Source organism: Myotis daubentonii, chromosome 3 (genome assembly GCF_963259705.1).
Source record: "Myotis daubentonii chromosome 3, mMyoDau2.1, whole genome shotgun sequence".
NCBI lineage: Eukaryota > Metazoa > Chordata > Mammalia > Chiroptera > Vespertilionidae > Myotis > Myotis daubentonii.
In genome coordinates this window covers 90,521,925-90,547,308 of record NC_081842.1, presented here as the reverse complement: position 1 = coordinate 90,547,308, position 25,384 = coordinate 90,521,925, and the positions used below count along the sequence as shown (strand labels likewise).

Here is a 25,384-nt window from a genome sequence, read left to right as displayed (position 1 = left end):
CAAAGATTCTGGACACCATATTCTTAAAGTCCCCCCAACCACATAATAATTCCCTTGAGAGTCATGGCCCTTATTATAGGCAATTCATGCATTCCTTATCTATAAGTCCTCAACTGGTCAGAATTTGAAATGTGATTGTTAGCATGGTGCCAGCCCATGTGCAGTGTATCATATACAATTGTTATTAATGTGAATTTTTGTATTCAATTTTTCCCATTTTAAGACTAGTTAACCCATGACTAGTTTTATGTCCATAACTCTATGTAGAAATCTTTGAACACTTTGACTGATTATAACCAATAAGTTCAGTAACCCATTTAATCAAAATAAAAATTTGCTAAATTTTTTGGATTAAAGATATTGTAAGACTGACACATCTGTCCTTTATTTTCTTTTTTTATTAAACTGTAACTGATAGAATGCTATATTAGTTTCAGGTATACATCATGATAACTTAATATTTGTATATATATTGAAAACAGATCACCAAAAATTACTAGTAACCTTATGATATCAACAGCAATATCATTTCAGTACCCTGATACGAAACTTACTCAAGAGTTACACATAATTCACTGCCCATACTCTTCCCTGAATAGTACTCAAAGCATAAACTAAGTTACCCATATTGAAGAATAAGAATATTCTAAACCCTTGCTGAGTAATAAAAAACTTAACAGTATAGCAAAATTAGTAATACGGTATATTGAGTAGGACAAAAGTTATAATCATCCTTGTTTCTCTGATGCAACATCAAATTGAAAAGATTTCGATAAAATATTTCCTTCCCAAGCAAAGACTATCCGGATCTGGATCTTCCAGCATAGAGAATCTAGCAGATACCTATTTATCACGTAAGAGATGGCTGCAAAGAATTACAAATGACTGTAGGCTAATCTTATTTTCTGGTTGGAAGCAATTCAAGTGCTCCTATTCATTTGTCATCAATAGATTAAAACAATATTATTTTGAAACATATATCACCTGGGAGATTTTGAGAAACTATCTAAGGAAAGTGTGAAACACAAATTACTATATTCCCCTTAAATCCTAAACTTATTGCTTCTCAACTTTCCCTAGAGCAATTTGTAACCACTCTTCAAAATACAAATGGAAGATGGACAAAAAGGCTGAAACTCTTTAATATCACCTCCACTTTCAAAGTCCTCCCCGGGGTTCAGGAATAAATCCAGTTATACAAGTAGAAAAAAATGAGCAACATATTTCTTTTTGTACCAGTAGCTACACTACTATGGAAGGCCCAGATTATAGAAGAGAAGCAGGGCGTCCAATTAGGGCATGTGTGGAGAACCCACTCCACCGAGGACCCTACTCAGGGTTGTCCCGGAGGTCATGACAGCTGAGATGCACTAACTACTCCAGAAAGTTTTTTATGATGTTCCACATCTCTCTTCAAATTTTCTTTTCCTATTACCATAACAACCCTCATATGAGATTTAAAATTATTTTGCCACCGTTCTACTATTAACTCATTCCATTACTTCATTATTTTCTACTTGTATGAATACACCTTTATAACAATTCAGTACTTCATTATCTTAATGTTTACTACTCTTATTTTGTTTCTTTTTGGTATTTTTCAACTTCACTTTTTCCCACTTTTATTTATTTAATAATTCTTTATTGTTGAAAATATTACATATAGTCCCCTTTTCCCCCTGTTGACCCTCTCCATCCCGTCCCCACCCCGCAACCCAAGCCTTCAGCACCCTATTGTCTGTGTCGATGGGTTATGCATATGTGCATACAAGGTCTTTGGTTGATTATCTCCCACCCACCGACCCTCCACTGCCTTCCCTCGGAAATTCCGCACTCTGTTCCATGCTTCCATGTCTCTGGATCCATGCCGTTCATCAGCTTATTTTCTTACTTAGATTCCACATATGAGTGAGATCATGTGATACTTGTCTTTCTCTCACTGATTTATTTCACGTAGCATGATACTATTTTGAATGAAATTAGCCACCATGCTTATTTCCAGATTTTTACTTTATTTGTTATTTCGCTTTTCTAGCAATTTTATTTTTATGAACATCTATAATAATAAAAGCATGATATGCTAATTAGACCAGACAGCTGAATGACCTTCCGGGCGTCATCATGGACATCCTTCCAGACAAAACCGTGGGGGGGGGGTGGGACTGAGTCAGAGGCAGTTAGGGGCACTCAGGCAGGTAAGCGAGTGGTTAGGGGTGATCAGGCAGGCAGATGAGTGGCTAGGGGCGATCAGGAAGGCAGGCAGAGTGGTTAGGGGTGATCAAGCAGGCAGGGAGGCCAGTGATCCTGGATTGTGAGAGGGATATCCCGGATTGCGAGAGGATGCAGGCTGGGCTGAGGGGACCCCAACCCCCGTGCATGAATTTTGTGCACCAGGACTCTAGTATATAAATAATTAAAATTCTCCATACATAGTATTATCATAGTAGAAAGTGAAACACAGTAAAAAGCTTGTTTATATTTCTGTAATGCCAATAAGTTTACTGACAGTTGCTGACTTGATATCCCTAAAATATCGCTGATGTTATGATTGCTTTGGTTATTTGTTCATGTATCAATTGAAATGAATGCTGATGAAAGATGCAATATTGCTTTTTTGTTTGTTTGTTTCCTGGATATTTTACCTCAAAATAACACACATATTGACTAAGGTTCCTCACATTTTATTGTTAGAGTAGGAAGCATTACAAAAGGAATGTTTTAGATTTTTAATTTTAAAAGTATAAAACACTATTACTTCTAGAAATATGTATGTGCTTTAGTCTAGTGAAAGGTATCAAGCCATTAAATATTCCTTTCTATTTTTAAAGGATTGGTACAAATGCTACTTTCATTTCACTCTGCTTTTATTGTTAATAATAAATGTCAAAAATACTCAGAAAGTTGCACACCGAGATATTACAGACTCTGTCATCAAGCCAAGCTTCCAAGTTTTGTTGCTCATTTACACATCTATCTTTTCCAGAGACTAAAAGTAAATGCAAGGTCACTTTCAATTCTGGATGCAGATTCCCCATTTCAGTTGATGTGTTTACCATAGGAGAAAGCCAAACTGAGTAATAAAGGGTAGCCTTTCTTTCAGCTGAACAAACATTTCTAAGCCACCTAGTATCTTAAAAAAAAAAAAGGAAAGAAAAACAGCAAAAAACAACTTAGTGTAAAAAACATAAATCGAATTGCTTTAGGGTTATTAGTACCTGATCCTAAATCTAGCAAAATAACCATTACATGTGTAGGTGAATGCAGTAATGATTGTGAAACAGATTAGAAATATCATAAAGCAATATCCTAAATTCCTTTTTAAATATATTTTAAACTAGAGTTAAGCAGATATGATTATAATGCATACTTTCTTAGTCTTATAGTATTTAATTCACATATTCATATTATGACTATCAGTGATTTAAAAGCTAATGAGGACTTCCACGGCATTAAAATGAAAAACTGTACTCTGTACATCACAGTAAATATGTAGCTAGACTAAAAAGTTAGCAGTCGCATGCCCATGTATTATTACAGTTATCCAGGGATGAAACATTTAGACACATTGAAAAGCTATGCGAATCTGTTTGCTTAGTGGTACTGGTGGGAAAGGGGCTACAGATCACAATGGAAGTGAGACTGAATCTTTGCACTCAGATCCGAAAGTTGGGAGCAGGACAGAGAAGCCTGGATTACGGACAGATGTATGGCCTAGTGAACATTAAAAGGAATTCAGCTAGAATCTGTTCCCTCACGTGGAAATAGACTTACCAGTTGGTAAATTAATTCTGTGCACTCATAATGAGCATTTTTCCCTTTGGAGAAGCTTTCTTTAGAGACATAAATGGAAGTATACAGTGCAGGAAGAAAAGGACATAAAAGACATCCATATGGAATAATAAACAGCCACTAGTGGAAGAGCCCAATGATTACTGCTCTCATCTCCAGTTGAGAGTTTCCAGACACGACACTAGTTGGATGAGTCTGAAAACAGTACCTTTTTAATGTCTGAGATAAAACACATCATTCCTGGACATGAACAAACAGGGATAGCTGTGATGCCAGTGGGAAGGGGCACCTCTGACTGCAGGAACGTGCTGTTGCTCTGCAGAGAAAAGTAGAATGGGATCGAAGAGTGGAGCCAAGGGCACTGTTTTCATTAGAAAACGTTTTAAAAGGTATATATGTATAAGCATACTCAGCAGAGATTAGGCTTAATTCCACATCTTTGTTTTAAGATGAGCATGAAGTAGATAGATTAGGTTTTCACCTTTCAGGGTGAGAATTCTGTTCACTGGTAGCACTCTGTGGAAAATGTGTCTGTGACAGTCAGATGGACCACTGGCTCAAATATCCAGGAGAAAAACTCACATTCCTGTATGAAGGCAGGAAAGATCCTACTACTTAACAACTTCAACATTTTAAGTAACGTTTCTTTCTCTATTTAATGTGCAATTGAGGCTATATTGTAACTCTACAAAAATGTATGGAGCTCTTCTATGGACATATATATGCATCCATTCATTAGAGAATTAAAGCAATGTGCAATGGATCATGGGGGAAATTGTGGGTATTTGTCTTCAGAAGCAAAGGCATACCTAACTAGAAGATACAAATTTTACAGAAACATTGCTTTGTAGCTTCTTACAATGTAGCTTTCACAAACACTGTAATAATATATATCCAGAATCTAAGATTTATCTTTGATTCCTCTCTACCCTTCTCTCCAATTCATCAGCACAGTCTTTTGACACTATTGCCAAACCATGCCCCAATTATGTCCACTGTCCACCATCATCTCCAGCCTAGACTATAGAAAAATTTTTTAGTGGGCTCCCTGCTTCCATGCTTCTCTCTCTCCAATCTATTTCCCCCATAGATACAGTATATTCACATTTTAAATGCATATCCCTTTGTCTTTCCCCAATTAAATTGTCTCCAAAGGCATTTCATCATACTTAGTATAAAATCCAAGTCCTTACCCTAGTGTACCAAATCCAACATAACATGATACCAACCTACATCTGTGACATTTCATCATTCTCCATGCAATCACTTCTGTTTCCCTGGTTGCCGTGGCACCCCAGCAGTGACTGCCGCTGCCATGGGTGCAGTGACCCAGCACTGACTGCTGAGGGGGTTGCAGATCAGGCCTGGATAGAGAGAGACCCACAGATAGAGGCAAGGTCTGATCTGTAGCCTCCATGGTAGCTATTGATCAGCACTTGCCTCTTTCTCTCTGGGCCTGGCCAGCAGCCTGCCTCTGTTTCTCTCCAGGCCTCTGCATGGGCTGCTGATCAGGCCCTCCTCTCTGATCAGGCCCGGTGATAGGCTTGGAGACACTGACTGGCATAAAAACCAACCAATCAGAACCAAATCTGGGTGAACTGCGAGGAGCCAATGGCTGCCTAGGAGGCGGAGCTTTTGATGCTGACTGGCATAGAAACTGAACAATCAAAACCTAATCTGGGTGAACTGGGAAGGCAGAACCTGGGGGCTGAGGAGGGGTTTTAAGGGCAATAGCTGTTTGGTGTAAGGTATAAGAAAGTGGTTCAATTTTTTAATGACCAGTTTGGCAGTATAGTGCATATGGCTGGCTATCAGTCCAGATATAGTTATTATGTGTTTTTGTCTGTCAAGAGCATTTCCTCCTGTTGAAAAAGGCTTTTCTCCCCTATTTGAGCAATCCTATCCTATATAATCTATCTATACTACTAAAAAGGTAATATGCTAATTATACCAGGTCAACCAGCCATCTTCTGGAAGTCCGACTTCCTTCTGGACAAAGCCATGGAGGTGGGGGCCAAGGCAGAGGCAGTTAGGGGCAATCAGGCCAGCAGGGGAGGGCCACTGGTGGCAAGATAAGGCCAGCAGGGGAGAGCAGTTAGGGGTGATCAGTCTGGCAGGGTAGAGCAGTTGGGTGCAAGATCAGGCCCATAGGGGGTTAGAGGCAATCAGGCTGGCAGGGGAGGGCAGTTGGGAGTGAGATAAGGCTGGCAGGGGAGGGTAGTTGGGGCAACCAAGCCATCAGGGGAGAGCAGTTGAGGGCAAGATCAGGCCGGCAGGGGAGGGCAGTTAGGGACGATCAGGCAGGCAGGCAGAGGCAGTTAGGGATGCTCAGGCCGGTGAGTGGTTAGGAGCCACCGGTCTCAGATTGTGAGAGGGATGTCCAACTGCTGGTTTAGGCCCGATCCCTATAGGTTGGGCTGAGGGAACCACCCCCGCCCCCCTGCCAATGAATTTCATGCACCAGGCCACTAGTATATTCATGCATTTGTGTGTAGAGATTACATGCACACATATGTATCTGTATGAATTAATATATTCTATGTTCACCCAGTAGATTATTATTTCCTTGAAAGCAGATATATTATACATCTTGTTTATCTCTGTATCTCTAGCTCTTAGAGATACATGCCTGCTAAATAGCAGGCAAACCATCAATATTTGCTTAACAATTAAATTTCTTTGTCTCTCAGTCTCTCTCTTTTCAACAGAAGAAAAAAATTATATATGTATGCATGTTTACATACATTTATGCATATGTACATACCCATATCCAATTACATATGTATATATACACAAATATACTTAAAACTTCTGAGTAAAATCAGGATAATTGATATTCATTCATTGATCACCAAAATCAAGACCTTTAACTTTCATCTTATATTAGGAAAAGAAGTGAAATGAATTTACTTGGCAATCCATATGTATATTGTGCTTTATAGAGTTAAGCAGTGTACAATATGAATACTGTGCATAGAAAAATTAAAATAGGTCATGGAAATCTTTGATTTCATATGTCTGTTTATTTTTTGAAAAATTCTATGATTGTTACTAACTGAAAATTTATTTTTTGGAAATCTATCTCATCTCTTATAAAGAGAACTATTATCTCTTATATATAGAACATCTCTGAGACACAGCCTGAAAATCCACATCAGAATGCTGTACTATCTAATGCTTCACTATTTCAGGAAATCTTTCTTGATTTTCTAATATATTCAAAGTGTTATATCAGACACTGTGGATTCTATAATAAATAAATAAACATTCTCAATTACGCCTGGACTTCTGAGTAAAGATAAAACACTGAAGTGTTTTTACTGCTGTTTCACCATGATGCAATTTCAGAGGTGTTTTTAAGGTCCCCTCAGTATTTATAATATTTCAGGAAAATATGAAATTCCACAATCAGAACTAAATTGTTTTGGTAAAATGTTCACTTCTTTATCAAGAGCATAATTTAAATGTAAATTATTTGAGGAAGGTTATTAATTTGTATCACTAAATCTTATGAAGGCGTCAATTTTTTAAAATGATCATTTCTAAGGTTTAAAAAAAATAGTTTTGCATGAGAACTCTGAACATTAAAATACAGGTGATAAGAAAAGATATTAAAAGTGGAGCTCAACAAGTATTTCTTCACAATTCTGTTTAATATTATTCTTAGTGTTTACTAGGGATTATCTTCTGTGGTTCAAAAAAGTGGATGTACTTATTAACATGCTGGCACAAAAAGTACCATTGTGCTTTGTAAAGTTATAGGATAGCAAGTTTATAATAATAATCTTTGAAACACTCCCACATTCTCTTTTAAATTTTATTTTAAAAGTTTTATATTATAATATTAAATATTATATCTGGCTGTATTTTACTACCTTTACAAATTGTCACATAAGAAATGTGTAAGAGATTAACCAAAGAACTTGTATGCATATAAGCATAACCAATGGACACAGACAATGGGGGGCAAGACAGTGGGGGAAAGGGGGACATATGTAATACTTTCAAGAATAAATAATTTAAAATAATAATAATAAAGAAATATGCATGTGAAAATTATTAGAATTCACTAAAATTTGTGCTTTATAATAAGTTCCAGTTTAATTTTTTAACCTATATCTTTTTGGTAGCCTACTACAGTATCATTATATGAGCTTAAGTCATTGCATTTTTTAGATGTAAACCTGCACCTTTAGGGGCTCTTTGTTTCCTCTAAAGTCATACACAAAAATATCTGCACTTACAAGTTTCTTGAGTTAAGGTGTTTTTCATTTAGAGTATCAATCTGGTCCGAAGTACTTATATAAATGTCTAGGTCTAAACGCTTCACTTTGGGTAGAGGTTCAATTATATGCAAAATGTCTCTCTGCTATATTATCACATAACCTAGATGACAAATTCAAGTATATGGATTTCTCAATCAGTGTTTTTTAATACATTACACTTCCTCTTGTGTGTATTCACATTTAATGTATTTTTCTTTTAATGACCGATAGTCCTATTCTTCCCTAGGAAACTGGCATCTTTACAGAACTGAAAGTATTTTATCAAATTATCTGATTTATTTTTTGGAAAAGTACTTTTAGAAGAGTGCTCACGATATTGAAGTAGCTGGATCTAAATAATATAGAATCACCCATTTCAAAGACTTTTTTTTCTTTCCTTCTTTACATTTAATTTTGCCTTTGTCAGTTTGGAATGTAAAGGAGTATTTTAAAAGAAAATAATGCATACACTTTTTTCAAATAACAGACTGATTTTATTCATAAACTCTTCTTGTAATTACATAGGACTCTTGGTTACCGCCTACAGTTTAAAATTGCAGTACTTTTCATTTTTCAAAAATAGCTCTTTTTTATTATTGTATAAGGATTCCATTTAGTTTGTGAAGCCAGTGGAAACTATCAGAGGGATGAATTATTCAAATGTAATTTTTAAAAGGGTTCCATTCTATGAAGAAGATGAGGTTGCCTTGTGATGCTCAAAGAGGAGGCAAGTTGAGGCCTCGTCAACCTGATGGCTGTCATTTAAGTAAGAGCCTTGGTGTTCTCCACCATACTTACGCTATAAGCCATGTAGCTGAACATAAAACAAAAGCAGATACAGTAAAATTTTTCTGTTACAATTGCTTCCAGTGGCAATTCAATTACCAGTAAAAAGGTTGATGATGTCATATTATTTTCAAGGTTAGGAAATGGGAATAGCTTCTATTAAAAAAAAAATACTTCTTACCTTAATACTTCTAACATGCATTGAATTCTGATGTCCCTGTATCTCCACTAAATCCTTGGTTTGAATCCACTCCTGATTACCCAGGGACCATCCTAGGGAGCTACTGACGTAAAGCAGAAAGGAAGCAGACATCTGAAGTCCAGACTAAATGGCTTTTTTTTTTTTCTATTGAACACTAGTCCTTGGAGAAAAACAAGCTTCTAAGACACTTTAGGCTTAATTTTGCTTCAAAAAAATCCATTCTGAAAGGGCCGGAATGCCATTTTTAAAAAGAGAAACTGCCACAAAACAAAACAGCTTGACAAGTTAGAAATTATTGTACACTGAATTTGTAGAGAACAGAACATACCTTTAACCTGAAAAGCTCGTTATTAGAAAAAAGGTGCTGTACCACTCTCCAATTTATTGTATACAGCACTTGTTGGAACTGATTTCACTTTGACAAGGTTATAAAGGATCTTCTGTGCTCTAATAAACCCGAATAACAAAATGTGGTTGCATATTTTTTTAATTCCTTCATTAGGATGTGAAAAAAGGGCACTTTTGTATTGTTTTAAATGTGATGATTTAGAACTCTAACACTTAAAATCATTGAAAAACTGATTTCAGAATATAAGGTTTTTTTTAGTATGCTGCATTTTAAATTTTTAGTAATTACTTAAACTTAGAAACACTTGGCAGGAATTTCTAAATACTACCTCATATATAATAGAAGGAAGAAGAAGAAGCAGTAATTGATCATTAAACCTGCTTAGGCTCAATTACTGATTCATGTTATTAAATATGATGCTGCTAGAGGCTCAGTGCATGAAAATTCATGCACTGGAGCAGGGATCCCTCAGCCCAGTCTTCCCCCTCTCACAGTCTGGGAGCCCTCAGGGGCAGGAGGAGACCCAGTGATTACGAGAAGGAGACGCCCCCATCACACCTCTGCTGCTGCCACTGCCGGCAGTGCAAGCCTCAGCTGGCCCTGGTTACCTGAGCCTCAGGCAGATTTGGGCAGCTGGGCAGCCATCATCTGAGGCTTGCCTGTGCTTCAGGCCAATCCTGGGCAGCTGGGGGCTGAGGGTGGGTTCAGCTGCACCACGCATCTGCCACACCCCGACAGGGCTGAAAGGAATGGGGAACTCTGGTGGGACTGAGGAAACTGGGCGCCGCCATCTTTGTGACAGTGTGATGGTCAATTTGCATATTCCCTCTTTCTTATATAGGATTCCCATTCTTCTGAAATCATTGTCACTACCACCAGAAAGAGCATATTTACAACGTCCACTAAAATTCAAAACATTGAGCGAGTTACCCTAGAAAGCACAGACGTCTCTGATCTCTGATATCTTATCATCTTGTTGGTTCATGAATATAGGTAATTCAGGAATATTACAGCCTTCCAGTTTTCAACCACTGATTTCATGAAGACCTTGTTGTATATTCTTTGTATGGTGAACTTTATTATTAACTAGAGGCCCAATGCACGAGATTCATGCAAGAGTAGGCCTGCACAGCCGTGGCTGCCTGGATCCCCCCTTTGAAGCCATGGGCGGCTGCCTCCATCCTGAAGCTGCATCCCTAGCTTCCTCCCAGAAGGACATCCAGTCTAATTAGCATATTATACTTTTATTATTATAGATGAGTTATTATAATAGAGGGTATTAATTGATTATGTAAATTAGAGAAAATTTTAAAATGTTACCATATCATCCCATATGTATTTCGTAATATTTTTTAGCTGAGGGAGGGAGACAGAGATGTGCAGCTAGCAAGAGGCACATAGCTCTGGGTATGGTTGCCCATAGATAGTAAGATATTATGAATGTAAACATCATTGTCATGGGGGGTCAGGAGAGTAGTAACAATGTGAGGAAAGCAGTAGGTAAATCAAAAGCATGATGCCTATTCAGAGAGAAGGGAAATCAGTTTGAATTTAGCTGGCCAAGGATATCTTCACAGAGCAGGTTGAAATCAGGCTAAAAGTTGAGAGTTGTGTTTTGTATTAGATACATAAAGAAAGAGAGGCTGGTTTAAGACAGGAATTGGGTGATACTGAGGATTTGGATAAGAATAATTTGTCCCAAAGCAAAGTGATATTTTAATTATTTTTTCTTTTTTATTAGATTTATTGAGATGAGGCTGGTTAACAGAATTATACAGGTTTCAAGTATGTAATTCTACACACATCATCTATACACTGTTTTGTGTGTGCACCACCTGAAGTCAAATCTCCATCCATCACTATTCATACCCTAATACCCTTGTCTACCCCCATCCCTCCCCCAACAATCACCACACTGTTGTCCATTTCCATGAATTCTTTCTCTCTCTTTTTTTCTTTTTTGCTCAATCCCTTCACTCACCACCCACCCAAAGTCCCCACACCCACCCCAGCAGCTGACAGCTACCCTCTATCTATGAGTCTTTCTGTATTTTTCTTATTTTTTCATTCCATTGCAAATATGAGTGAAATAATATGACTGGCTTATTTCACTTAGCACAGTGTTCTTCAGATCCTCCCATGCGATTACAAAAGGTAAAATTTCCTTATATTTTATGTCTAAGTAATATTTCTTTTTGCAAATGTACCACAGCTGTTTTATCCATTCATCTACTGGTGGACGTTTGTGCAAAGTGATATTTTTAAAAATAAAGACATATCTATATATTTATATATATATATCAAAGGCCAGTGACCATAACGGTGTCACGACCATAACGACTGCTCTACCAGTCGCCATGAGATGCATTGACCAGCTCTCGGGCTAGCAGGATCCCATCGCAGCATGGAGAGTGTCCAGCACTGGTGGCAGCGAGTGACACAGAGCATCGTGGGGTGGGGAGCGTTGCGGGTGTTGCAGGGCAGCCGCAGCAAGCTGCGCGGGGCATGGCGGGGAGGCAGCAGCAAGCGTCGCAGGGCAGGGGATGGAGTGGAGCTTGCAGGGCAGGGAGCATCACTTGGCTTTGCAAGACGTCCGACATGGCCCTGATCACAGGCTAGGCCTAGGGACCTTACTCGCACAGGATTTTGTGTGCCGGGCCTCTAGTTGATTTATAAAGACAGAGATTACAGTTTGCTAGAAAGAGATGTACATAAATACCCTGGTGGTATACTATGTAATAACTATGTGTGAGATTGTGTGCAAAGTGCTTAAAAGTACAGTGAATGAAGAAATTAACTCTTTGTAGAATTGGGGGTGCTTTATAAATGAGATCATATTTAAGCTGGACTGGAAGGACAGAGAAAACTATTGCCGTAAAATAGGATGTGGCTATGAGAGCATGGCAGCGATGAGAATAAATGGAGTTAGTCTAGAATTTGGGGGAAGCACTTGAAACAAGGTAAGATGTCTTCCTGGGTACTGGGCTCTGGCTTCTTTGTTCGGGTAAATCTAGCACTATGGGAAATAAAGAAAGCCAGGCATATATACACTAAGGAACTCTTTCCCTGTCGTTTCAGAAAACTTTAACATTGTGATGCCTCACAAACAACGGTGGATGCAGTTTGGGGTTCAAATCAGAATCATGGGTGTTGAGCAGGAAAGAGAATAAACTGATACATTTATCATAAAGTTTAGCCATGGTTCCTGGACACAGATTTTAGTTTTCTGATCCAACAACTTTGTTGTGTGAGCTGAAATTGTGCTTCTTCAAGTGATTAGTTTCTCATAGAAGGAACTCATATTATTTATAGTACATTTATTTATAATCCAATATTCACTCACATGAAAATTTTAGCCTACATAGACTTTGTATGCACTACTATGCAATTGTGCTACTGACTAGATTTGGGGTTCTGTCTGATATTATTGAATTACTCCTGAATTTTCCTTTTATATGTGAACCCCACTTTATATATGTTATAAGTAAAATGAAAAGTATAATTTATTATAATTTGTACTCATGATGTACTGGTAAAACTATAAGCAAATATTTTTATGACTTAAAACCTTTACTTTTCTCAGTTTCCAATTGATAAAATGCTCACATTTTTCCTTTAAAGAAATACCTATAGTAATTTATATATATATATGTATTATACATGCATTTACAGATATCATATTTTTCCAGTAATGAAATATGGACTTCTGTGAATTTATTTTAATATTCTTTTTAAACCATAAAGTCAGTTTAGCAAGTTTTATCCATTTTATCGTATAGTTAAAAATTAGTTCTCAAACATTTAATTTACTAGAAAATTATTTAAAACACATAATCACAATTTCAGAGAAATTGATGCCACACAATTCTATATATTATGATAAAAAGTTTTAACAACTTAAAAAACTCTAATATAGCATTTAAACAATTTCTTATAAATTAGAATATGTTTTTAATTCTGACTTTTAAGAACTTTATATACATTTCTTTTTGTTTGGATTTAAATGATATATAAATAATTTTTTTATATTTACTAATGTCTCTAATCAGATCTATACAATTAAATTTAATAATTTTGACTTTTTCCACTTCCCAAAATACCTTTTTTTACCCACTACATATTTCATCATCAATTACTAACTTTTTTATCCTTTATGCCTTAACATCTAAAAAATATATAATTCAGTTAATTTCTCTTGCAAATTTTAAGTGCTGAACTTCTTTGGAACCACTTTATTTTTTATTTTAGGAAAATGTAATGTATTTTATTAACACATACTCCAAGGAAACAACAATAAAAATGTGAGCTCAGGTTTTGTATTATAGAGAAAATGAGAAGTGAATTTATTGACCTATTAAATAGATGTCATTTATGAATTTTAATATTTATAAATTATGTTACATATCATTAACTTCTCTATTTTATTTATTTGTATCTTAGTATCTATAGTCAAACATTCTTTAATCATAGGATGTTAATATGTAAAGAATATGTTAATAACTTCTAAAATTGACAAGTCATAGTGAGCCAAATCACTTAATAATATGGCTGCAGATTATCTTGCTTTTTAAACAGAATTAGTAAGTTAATGTTGAACTAGGGTTTGGTTATTTTTATTAGTGTGTACATGTATAATTTTTCTGCATATAAATTTAATATTCTTATTGGAAAAATAAAAATGGGTATGTATTAAAAGAAAAAATGACATATATTTTATAACCTATATATATATATTTGATTGAGAATTATTTGTATTAACAGTGTAATGTTTTCTAAAAAACATCCAGGATTCTAGATACATCAAAAATGAGGCAAGTGACTAGTAATAGTGTACCCAATTTCATATTTAAAAAATAGGCAACTCCAATTTTACAATCAGTGTTTAAATAAAAGGCCAAAAGTGAATACATGAAATCAGGCATTTTTAAACAATTGTTAATGATGCCAAATATTGCCACTCAATTCTAGGAATGAAAACCAGAGAGAAGGGCATTTGAACTTAGGAAGAGAGCACAGTCTTTTACTAATATTTGATTTGAGAAAAGTTACAATCAGGAAGCTAAAATAAATGATCTCAATATGGGAGTGTTGTAGAAGAATCTGATTTATACAAAGTAAATAAAATATTATCTTAGCAACATAATATATGTCACACATAACACTTAGAACATGTATACACATGTTTATCAAACAACTATGGAGAGACAAAGAAATTCTATCTCAAAGTTGTTTTATCCATTAATGGGGAAAATAATAAACAACTCATAAATTTGCTATGATCATTCACCACTGATGACAATAGGATCTGTTTAGTGAGCCCTCCTGGCCTTTCACCCTTAAAAGGAAGATAGTGCATAAGAAGAATGGAGAACATGGATCTCAGATCAGGCTCACACTGCTTTCAAAGTAGCAGGATGTGTGAGCAAAGGTATATTTTGTTAGCAAGGAAATTTCTTGACGGAATAAGTTGTCTTGAAATTTTATCCCTCTGAAAAAAATGATGGCCAGTCTATATTGAAGACAGAAGGATTTTTTGAACAGAAGTAATGAAATATTTCAGTTATATATTAATTATTATATCCGGTCAAAAATGTAGCCTTTTCTAGGTCCCATAAAATGTGGGTATGTTTGTAATGCTATGACCAAATTCACTTGGTAAATGTTTATTGACCTTCAAAATTGTGTTAGGTTCTCAACAATAAGTATGCAAAGTTCTTCTCTTCAAAATTGTCAGGTAGGGACTCTGACAGCAACAAACCCAGAGCATTTAGAAAGTTTTCATAGAAGATGAGTATCATATAATATTCTTATTATTTCTGAGGGTTTCAACTAATTCCAATTAATCTTATGTTGTTGAGTTTTAGTTGATGCTGATTAATTGAGTGTTGAATATTTAGTTTATTTAACTTTTGCTATTCATGACAGGGTTGAAATATTTGAGTGAACATCCATATGCAGAAAAAAAAAAACAGAATTAAGAAACCCTAAAATATTTTTAAAAAATGAATGTATCTAAAGCAGTGATGGTGAACCTTTTGAGCTCAGCGTGTAAGCATTTTGAAAAACCCTAACTTAACTCTGGTGCCGTGTCACATATAGAAATTTTTTAATATTTGCAGCCATAGTAAAACAAAGACTTATATTTTTGATATTTATTTTATATATTTAAGTGCCATTTAACAAAGAAAAATCAACCAAAAAAATGAGTTCGCTTGTCACCTCTGACGCGTGTCATAGGTTCGCCATCACTGATCTAAAGTGTTTTAGATCACATAGGATGAAATGAAGTAATGGTGATTCAAAAGATGTAACAGTTACTGGGAAATATTTTTTATACAGGTTATTGTCTTGATCCAGTGGTCATATCGGCCAAGGCGCTTTGTACCAAATTACTTTCAGCCTATTAGTTTTTATGTATATACTAGAGGCTCGGTGCACAAAAATTTGTGCACTCGGGGGGGGGGGGGGTGTCCCTCAGCCCGGCCTGTGCCCTCTCGCAGTCTGGGAACCCTCAGGAGATAACGACCTGCTGGCTTAGGCCTGCTCCCAGGTGGCAGAGGGCAGGCCCAATCCCTAGATGCAGCCCCTGGTCAGGCTCAGAGCAGGGCCGATTGGGGAGTTGGGGTGCCACCCCCTGTCATGCACAGAGCAGGGCAGATTGGGAGGTTGTGATGCCACCCTCAGTCACGCTCAGGGTAGGGCCGATTGGGGGGTTGGGGCACCGCCCCCTGTCACACTCAAGGCAGAGTCGATGGGGGAGGATGTGGTGCCACCCCCTGTCATGCATAGAGCAGGGCCCATCAGGGGGTTGGGGCACTGCCCCCTGTCACGCACAGAGCAGGGCCCATCAGGGGGTTGGGGAGCACCCCCCTGTCACGCACAGAGCAGGGCCCATCAGGGGGTTGAGGAGCTCCCCACTGTCACTCACAGAGCAGGGCTGATAGGGGAGTTGGCACACCACATCCTGTCACACACAGAGCAGGGCCGATCAGGGGGTTGGGGCGCCGCCACTCTCAAACTCAGGGCAGGGCGATGGGGAGGTTATGGCTCTACCCCATCACACACAGAGCAAGGACTGGGGGGGGGGGAGGGTTGGGGCGCCACACCCTGTCACATACAGAGCTGCAGGGTGATCAGGGGGTTAGGGAGCTCCCCCATATCAGGCACAGAGCAGGGCTGATCAGGAGGTTGGGGCGCCTTCCCCTGTCACAAACAGAGCAGGGCGGATAGGGAGGTTGTGGCCCCGCCCCCTGTCACACACAGAGCCACAGGGCGATCAGGGGGTTTGGGCGCTGCCCCCTGTCACACTGATCCCGGTGCCGGGAGGCCTCTCAGCTCCGCTGATCCCAGTGCTGGGAGGCATATTACCCTTTTACTATATAGGATAGAGGCCTGGTGCACGGGTGGGGCTGGCTGGTTTGCCCTGAAGGGTGTCCTGGATCAGGGTGGGAGTCCCCACTGGGGTGCCTGGCCATCCTGGATGAAGGGATGATGGCTGTTTGCAGCTGGTCACACACCCTTCAGGGTGGGGGTCCCCACTGGGGTGCCTGGCCAGTCTGGTTGAGGGGCTGAGGGCTGTTTGCAGGCTGGTGGGTGACTGAAGCTCCCAACTGCTCCTTTTTTTCTTTTGTTTTCTTTTATTCTGGGCCAGCTTTAGCTCTGAGGCTCCAGCTCTTAGGCCTCCGCTCCTGAAAGCAGGTATCTGTTTTGTTTCGGTTCTATAATCGAAACTCTGTATCAACTCCAGCTCTGAGATCCCAGCTGTCTGAAAGCTGGTTTCTGGGGTTTTGTTTAGCGTCTATATTTGTTACAATCATCGCTTCTCGGCCTTTTGGCTAAGATCAAGTGTAGTATATTTGTTACACTGTTTCAAACTGCAGTCTCAGAGGCCTGCAGCGGCAGGCGGGGAACGTTGGAGTCCTCCGTCACTGAAGCAAGCAAGCCTCATGTTAGTTTCAAGCTGCCTGGCTGCCGGCCGCCATCTTGGCTGCCAGTTAATTTGCATATCTCGCTGATTAACCAATGGGAAGGGTAGTGGTCGTATGCCAATTACCATGTTTCTCTTTTATTAGATAGGATGAAGTCGAGGGGAGTATTAGAGAGGATGATGAACAGACAAGCAGGAGCCACACTATGAGTCAATAATAATTTGTAGTGATATCTCATTTATTTGGACACTTTAAAACCACAACCTATTGTTTTTAAGTTCTTTGAAAATTAGCCTAGAAAAATGCATATATTCCATGCATTTTCACAATTTTAGAAAATAAGGATATTTTGTGACTTATACAAGAATGCTTATAATACTTGGTAGTATAGACTCTATCCAAAACAAATCAGGATTTATTATTACCTATTTTAGTTGATATGGAATAAGGACAAAAACACCAAATCACATGCTGTTGATTTTTGTTTTTGTTTTGGCTAAACTAAAAACAAAACAAAACAATGCAAAACCCGTTATTTGTATTTCAATTCTTTGTTAAAGTAATTTTGAAAGGCTGCTTTTCAGATCCAGTGGAATCATTTTAACTCATTGTCTGATAGCAAAATCCTAATATTTGATAATTTATAATAAGGTTATTTACATGAAGTTTTAAAGAACTAATATTATTGTATACTAGAGGCCTGATGCATGGACTTTGTGCAAGAGAAGGCCTTCCTTTTCCCAGCTGCCAGCACTGGCTTCCCTTTGGCTGCCGGCACCCAGGACCCAGCTCCCCTCGCAGAGAGAGGTCCCGCCCACCTGCTGCAGTCCACTGGTCAGTGGCCTGGGCCTCCCTCTGGGGGGTGATCATGGGGCGATGGCCGGGCCCCTGACCAATTGCATCGCACCTTCCTTGGCTGGCCTGGCACCAGTTGGTGTCATAGCATGCTCCCGGATGGTTTTCTGGATGGTCGTTCCACTGTTCGGCTGTTCAGTCAATTTGCATATTATGCTGTTATTATATAGGATTCTTACATTTGATAGCCCTGGGAAATATTTCCCTTTGCATTAATTAAATACATATATTTTAAGATACTAAAAAATAAGTAGATGAAGAATATATTTTTTATTTTGGACAATATATGAAGATTAAATTCATGTTCTTTTTTTAATTTACAAAACATATATCATTTACCTTTAGCCTTTATAAACTATTTAGGAAAGCTAACAATGAAAAAAAAAGCTATTGTCCTGGCTGGGTTGCTCAATTGGTTGGAACAGTCTTCCTCCCTTACATCAAAAGGTTGTAGGTTCAATCCCTGGTCTGGCGGGTGCAGGAGACAACCAATTGATGTTTCTCACATCAGTCTCTCTCTCTCTCTCTCTCTCTCTCTCTCTCTCTCTCTCTCTCTGTCTCTCTCCCTCTCTCTCTCTCTCTCTCTCTCGCTCTTTCTCTCTCTCTCTCTCATCAATAAAAGACATGTCCTCCTATGAGGAAGAAAAATCTTTGCTAAAAAATAAAATAAGATGGTACTGTAAAAATTAGTAAACAAGAAGTGATCATGCTCATAAACATAGTATTTATTCATTTATGATGAAAGTCAGTTCTACTTAATGACCATGATAATCACACTCCAGGAAATACTCATTTTCCCTTGTGATTAATGTAATAACACTGAGTTTTCAGAAGGTTATTATCTTAAATTTGACTGACCAGGAAGATAAGAGAGTGATTTCGTGTGCTTCGCTGCGTCTTCAGAGTAGATAATTCATCAGGTTAAAGTCTGAGTATCCAGTAGGACTATGTATCAGAAGCAAAGAAATAGAGAAATTTTGGTGTGACTCAAAGACTTTAATTGAAAGACTGACAGGAAGCCTTTTAGTAGCAAAATAATCTGTCAAATGCTCTGCATACAGCGGGGCTGTGTGGAAAACATGTAAAATCAAATCCTGGCACTGTAATTATAGGTAATTTGTGAACTGTTTCTAATTCCCTTACTGTGTAAATGATATGCCTATCCACTTGAGACGAGATTTGACTCTCTGAAGATCTTATTGCGGTCCCCACAGTTTGACACTGGCTATATTGTTTTACTATACTCTATGCTGCTCTTCAAATTTTCATCTCATTTTGAGTGACAGAAAGTACAATTTTGGTGTTAAACTCTGAGGTATTTATTCTGTTTAGTATGTTCCCTATATTTGGATCTATTGTTAACCTTGGCAACTTTTACTAATTACAGATTAAGGGTTGAATGTTACGTTCAAGTATATGTTCAATAACTTCTCCTAGGTATGCCAAATAAAATAAATCATAAACCTTTCAGAATATTGGGTTTCATGCTAGTTGACTCAATACTTGTTAAAGACTTCTAGGTACTGCAAAATTTTAGAAGGCGTTACCACCTAATCAGGGTAAGAATTGCAAGACTCCAAATGTGCATTAACATCATTTGTGAGAAAAGGAAAAATAAAGTAATATAATAACAATTGGCTTATTTTTGTTTCTAAAGATTGCTCTCATCCTATTTATTTCCTATCATTAAGTTTTCTTAAATGAAAAAAAATAAAAAAGCCTTTAACATGCATATACTCACCCATCCATAACATTTCTTTAACCTTATATGGTGACGTTATTTGTGTTGAGTTCTGTCGTGTTGTTTCTTTGTTTACGTCTTCGACAAAGCATGTCATTTTTTGTTTTACCTATCTGTATTTTGCTATTGCATGTCCAACTTTTTAAATGACTCAGTGAACAAATGAATTCTTGTCACTTTAAATTTCACTCTAAATATTGTGAACAATCCGTTTATTCTCAAACATCGCTCCGAGTTTTTACTTCGTGTAGGAGCATGAAATGAAAGTGAACAAAAAATGGCAAGAACTGTGAGGTACAGCCAGCTTTGTACCTGATAATCTTGTTAAAGCTTGTTAATGTTAAACCCAAATAAGATGTATGTATTTTTGTAATTTGAATCATTTGAGTTTGTCTTTTGTTTGCATGATATGATTTTGTTTTATATTTTGTTTTTTTCCACTCACCAGATGTTCCCAACACTTTGCTTCCCACTACTATCATCCCCTCCCTTACCACTGCAACAGTCACAACCACTGTAGCCATAACAACCAGCCCAACCACATCTGCAACAACCAAGAGCATAAGAGGTACAGTATCCTTCTTTGTTATGGCCTGGAAAACACATTTAATGGAGCTTTAAGGGATTTTTTAAGGGGTAGAAAACTTAAGATCCAATTTTACTTAATAATAAGTAAGTAAATCACCTAACTTACAATCAATTAGGATGATTGGAATAGAATATAAGACAAATGTTATATTTTAATTTTTAGTGTCACTTATGACCATTATGAAAATATTCCAGAATATAGGTTAAAAACCTATGGAGTTCTACAGCATTCAGCAAATTTAAAATCTGAACATGGGGCAATGTTTTTTTTGCCTTGCCTTTTCAATGCAGACAAAGAAATAACATGTTTAAGGATGCAGAGATAACTTTTGCTTTTTTGAGGTTCTAGTTTAATGTTAAAGAACTGTTATTTTTCTGTAACCAGATTAAAATGCCTAGTGTTGAATTTGTTCTAAACTTGATATAATCTATGGTCATTATAAACCATAAAAAAAATCTAGAACTTTTAAGCAAATATTCAACCTATTACCCTAAAATAATTTGCTGAGTGGATCTGCTTATTCTAGTATGATGTTCTAAAGCAGATGTAGAGTTTCCAGGATGGTAGTATTTGATATTGGCTCCAGGAGTAATTCCTGGTATCAGTTTATTAATAAGCATTTTTTGCCTAAAGGATAGCAACCTTAAAGAAATTGAAAAAATCCTTAAGGACAAAAAAAATTATTACATATGGTTCAGAAATATAAAAAAGCATTCCTGAGCAGTCATTAAGTGGTTAGCAAATGATAAAGAAATAAAGAGTTGAGTGCATTACAAAAAACACATTAAACTTTATTTCTGCATAAACAGCATTCAGAGAAAATTTGTCTTAAGTCTGTTTTTTTTATTTTTTATACATGTTTTTTGTCATGTTGGCTATACTAACATGTATTAAACTTGACAATTTAACTTGAAATCATGAGGATGTTACATTAATATATATGTAATTAAAGCTGTATCAAGGGTAGGCTTTGAATTATTTTCATTCACTTGTAAAGTTTGTTCAATTACACTATCTGGTTTTCTTGAAATTTTTACTCATTCTCAATATTTAAAATGAGTTGCCAGCTTTCACTTTGCAGTTATCATAGTATTTTTTTCTCTTGTTCCAAAAAATTGTATTTGATAATTGCTAATTTTTAATAGTGATGCCAACTATACTATACAATGTACAAGATTCATAGCTAAAGGATTGAGAGCAAAGTTTGATGATAGTAGCAATAAGAACTTGTCAAAAATACCTAAGTTTATTTAATGGTTACTAAATAAATTGTATTTGAGTTGAATGTACAAGTGAGAAGTGTTTAAGATATTTCTAATAGCAATTTACATAAAAGTGGGAAGAAAATAACAAAGATGAAGGAAAAGGTAAATAATACTGTATGATTATAAAATGAAAGCTATCTAAAATTCTACTTTGCTTTATAATTTTTGAAGATTTTTACAAACAGTGATTCAAATTAAATATAATTAATCCATACTAACAAAATCTAAATAATATTAAGTTCCAATTGTACAATCAAATCAACTTGATAGAAAAGGAGGGAAACATGTTGATTTGAATTTTTATTTTAAAGACCTACTTATAGCCATTAATCAGTTATGGTGTCCTTCTTTAACAAATAGTCATTGAGCACCTGCTATATATATGGGACTATGCCAGGTCCTAAAGTTACAGAAGTTAAAGGTATTGCATTGAAAATCACTAACAATAAACTTAATGCATTTCCCCACAAAATAACCAGTGTTGGTATTTAATTAGAAAAGTGTTCATCTTCCTTAGTCTGACATATATATGACTAAGAGAAAAGTGTTTTATTTTAAATGGAGTGTTTAACAACATTCTTTTATATTTGTTCATGTGTATCTTGAAATGTTGCCTATTGCATTTTAGCCAGCCTATTAAATAAAACGAAATCAATTTTATATTTTTCAAGTAAATTCACTTATTTATATGTTCCCTTTGATTTTTTGAGAACTTTACATTATGGACATTAAAAATGCTAAAATAATTAGTCTCCCTGAAATAAATGCACAAGTGAACAAACTTCAAAGAAACACACACACACACACACACACACACACACACACAGTTTTAACCAATAGTGAAAAGATGTTTTTCAAATGACACCAATATGCATGGAAAGAAATGTGTTTTGTACATTAGTCAACACATACTATCTATTTTATATAGAAAAAAATAGTAGCACTGACATTGAATGTCAGTCTAATGCCTATTTTCCTTCTTATCTTAAACAACTGGGGACTAAGGAAAGTCACCCAGCTCACCTGCATGATTAATGTTGTAGTTCATAATTGAAGAAATGGAAAATTCAGTCAGTACATAAACATTTCTTAAAAATGTTAGACTCTACCCCCTTTTAAGTTACTATATTATACTCCCTTATTTGTGTATTACCTATTAAATTAGAGCTTTCAGATGCAATTATATTTTCAATGGAATTAATTTATTTATAAATTAGTAAAAAGTGTTTCAATATTATGTTTAAAATATCATAAGAATATGTTTGCTAACAAAAGCTGAGAAGTAAAGAAAATATTTTTAGCTTACAGATTTTTTTAAAAGTTTGTGTTTCATAACTTTCTCTCATTCAATAATGTGAATGAAAATTCGGTAAACTAACTACTTTTGATTTTATTAGGTTTATCTGTACTTTCCTCAAATATTATAAACTAGAGGCCTGATGCAAGAAATTCGTGCAAGGGGCTTGGCCCTTGCAGCCCCGCCTTGCCTTGGCCCTTACAGCCCTGGCTTCATCCAGAAGGTCATCCGGAAGGTTGTTCAGCTATCTGGTCTAATTAGCATATTAAGCTTTTATTATTATCGACTAGAGGCCTGGTGCCCGAAATTCATGTGAGAGTACAGTCCCTAGGCCTGGCATGCAATCAGGGCCATCTTCCCCAGCTGCCTGCATCCGTCCCTGCCCCCTGCCACCACCCACCCTTGGTTCCCCATTCGCCATCAGGTGATTGGTACTTGACAGCCGGGGAAAGGGACCGAGAGGTCAGCTGTTCCTGCCCGCGTGCCAGCCCTGCCCCCACCGCAGGTGGCCATCAGGTGATTGGAGCCTGCTGGCTGGGAAAAGGGACCAAAAAGTGGTCAGTGCACCTCATAGTGTCTGGTCCGGTGGTCATTCTAGTCGTTCTGCCATTAGAGGAAATTTGCATATTACCCTTTTATTATATAGAATAGAGGCCTGGTGCATGGCTGGGGGCTGGCTGGCCTGCCCTAAAGGGGGCCCTGGATTGGGGTGTGGGAGTCCCCGATGTGGGAGGGGTCGGTGGGGCGAAGGGCTGCAGGGTTTGAAGGCTGGCCCCACCCCTGATCAGGGTGGGGGTCCCCACCGGGGTGGGGTTGGCCTGGGCTTGGAGCCACTGGGGGTTTGCAGGCCAGCCACACCCCCAATTGGGGTGTGGGGTGTTTTATCACAAATAAGGTGATAAAACACAGAGGAATGAGCAAAGTTGAGCAGTCATGGGAAAGATAGAAAGTAAGTGACATAGAGACATCTTTGACATCTTTGGTTGTGAAGTTTTGGTTCATCTGTTTAAAAGGTCTTTGGTCTTGGACATTGATCCAAATTGAGATTCAGCAGTCTTATTAGAATATTAAGAAACACTTAATAGAAGCACTTAATTCACAGGTTGTCTTGAGACTTGGCTAATATGTAGAGTTCTGGAAACATAATGTATGGTAGAATATTGCTCAATTCGTTTTAGTAGAACAAATGCATTACATGTAGTTGGATGATGCAATTAATGAAATAGTATAGTTTCCTATAATAATTATAGTTTTAATTCTGGAAAAATTGTTTGGTGTTAGTGTACTGATTACTTTTTAATTTCAAACATATTTTAATTGATTATATTCTAAAATTAGATAAAAATGGTATTAGAGCATGTGGAACATATCTATCTCTATCTATCTATCATCCTGGAAAGTTTATAAGCTTTCCATGTGATAGTATTATTGATATATATTATATATCTAAAATTTGAACATTTTATAAATCTCTTAAATGTTTTTCATTACAAAAGGCCATTGCTATAACACATTTTAATTTCTACTTTTGGAAATGGAGTTGTTATGGCAGTGTGTGTGTGTGTGTGTGTGTGTGTGTGTTTATTTTTTAAAAACTAGTGGCCTGGTTAGCCCTATTGTTCAATTAGAAGGCGTATACACACTCTCTTATAAATGTGGAATATTAAAAGGTCATCTGTGATAAATTTTAGTGCATTAAATATGATCATTCATAAAATTGTTCCAAATGACCTAATGTGATTTTTACTATTAATATTATATTAGCATGGTGTGTTTAACTTGAAAGTATTTTCTATTTGTATCATATTACAAAATTTAAATTTCATAATTACTATGTCATAACCTAGGAATCTTTAGTAGTACCCTCAATTTATAGGTGATATAAGGGTATTAAAATTTTAGTAAACATATATGACACAGTGAAATATATCAATGGCTATGTCTATCATAAAATTTTTAATTAGAATTTGCAATTAACTTTTATACTTATCAAGGCAGAAAAATGAAATTCTTAATTGCTATTTGTTTTAATCTCTGCAAGACTGTAAATGCCCTAAAAGTAACAGTTATGGAGAGAACATATCCTATATAACAAAATGTTAATATGCAAATCGACCAAACGGCTGAACTACCAGTCACTATGACGTGTACTGACCACCAGGGGGCAGACGCTCAATGCACGAGCTGTCCCCTGGTGTTCAGTGCACTCACACAGGGGGAGTGCCATTCAGCCCTAAGCTGGGCTCAAGGCTGGCGAGAGCAGCGGTTGTGGCAGGAGCCTTTCCTGCCTCTGCGGCAGCATTAAGGACCCCCTGGGG

General features: G+C 37.0%; 1 protein-coding gene and 1 pseudogene across 2 annotated transcripts in view; both read left to right on the top strand.

Annotated features, from left to right (window-relative positions):
• The window catches only part of CADM2 (cell adhesion molecule 2), a 1,236,504-nt gene that overhangs the window by 1,129,201 nt on the left and 81,919 nt on the right, over window positions 1-25,384 (top strand). Inside the window, exon 9 of one of the 2 annotated variants that reach the window (XM_059688076.1) lies at window positions 20,364-20,483. The exons of the other annotated variant lie outside the window; for it this stretch is intronic. Within the exon in view, the coding sequence (XP_059544059.1) occupies window positions 20,364-20,483 (120 nt within the window). The remainder of the gene's footprint in view (window positions 1-20,363; window positions 20,484-25,384) is intronic. 2 annotated transcript variants of the gene reach the window in all.
• Window positions 17,207-17,276, top strand: LOC132231971 (U2 spliceosomal RNA; annotated as a pseudogene).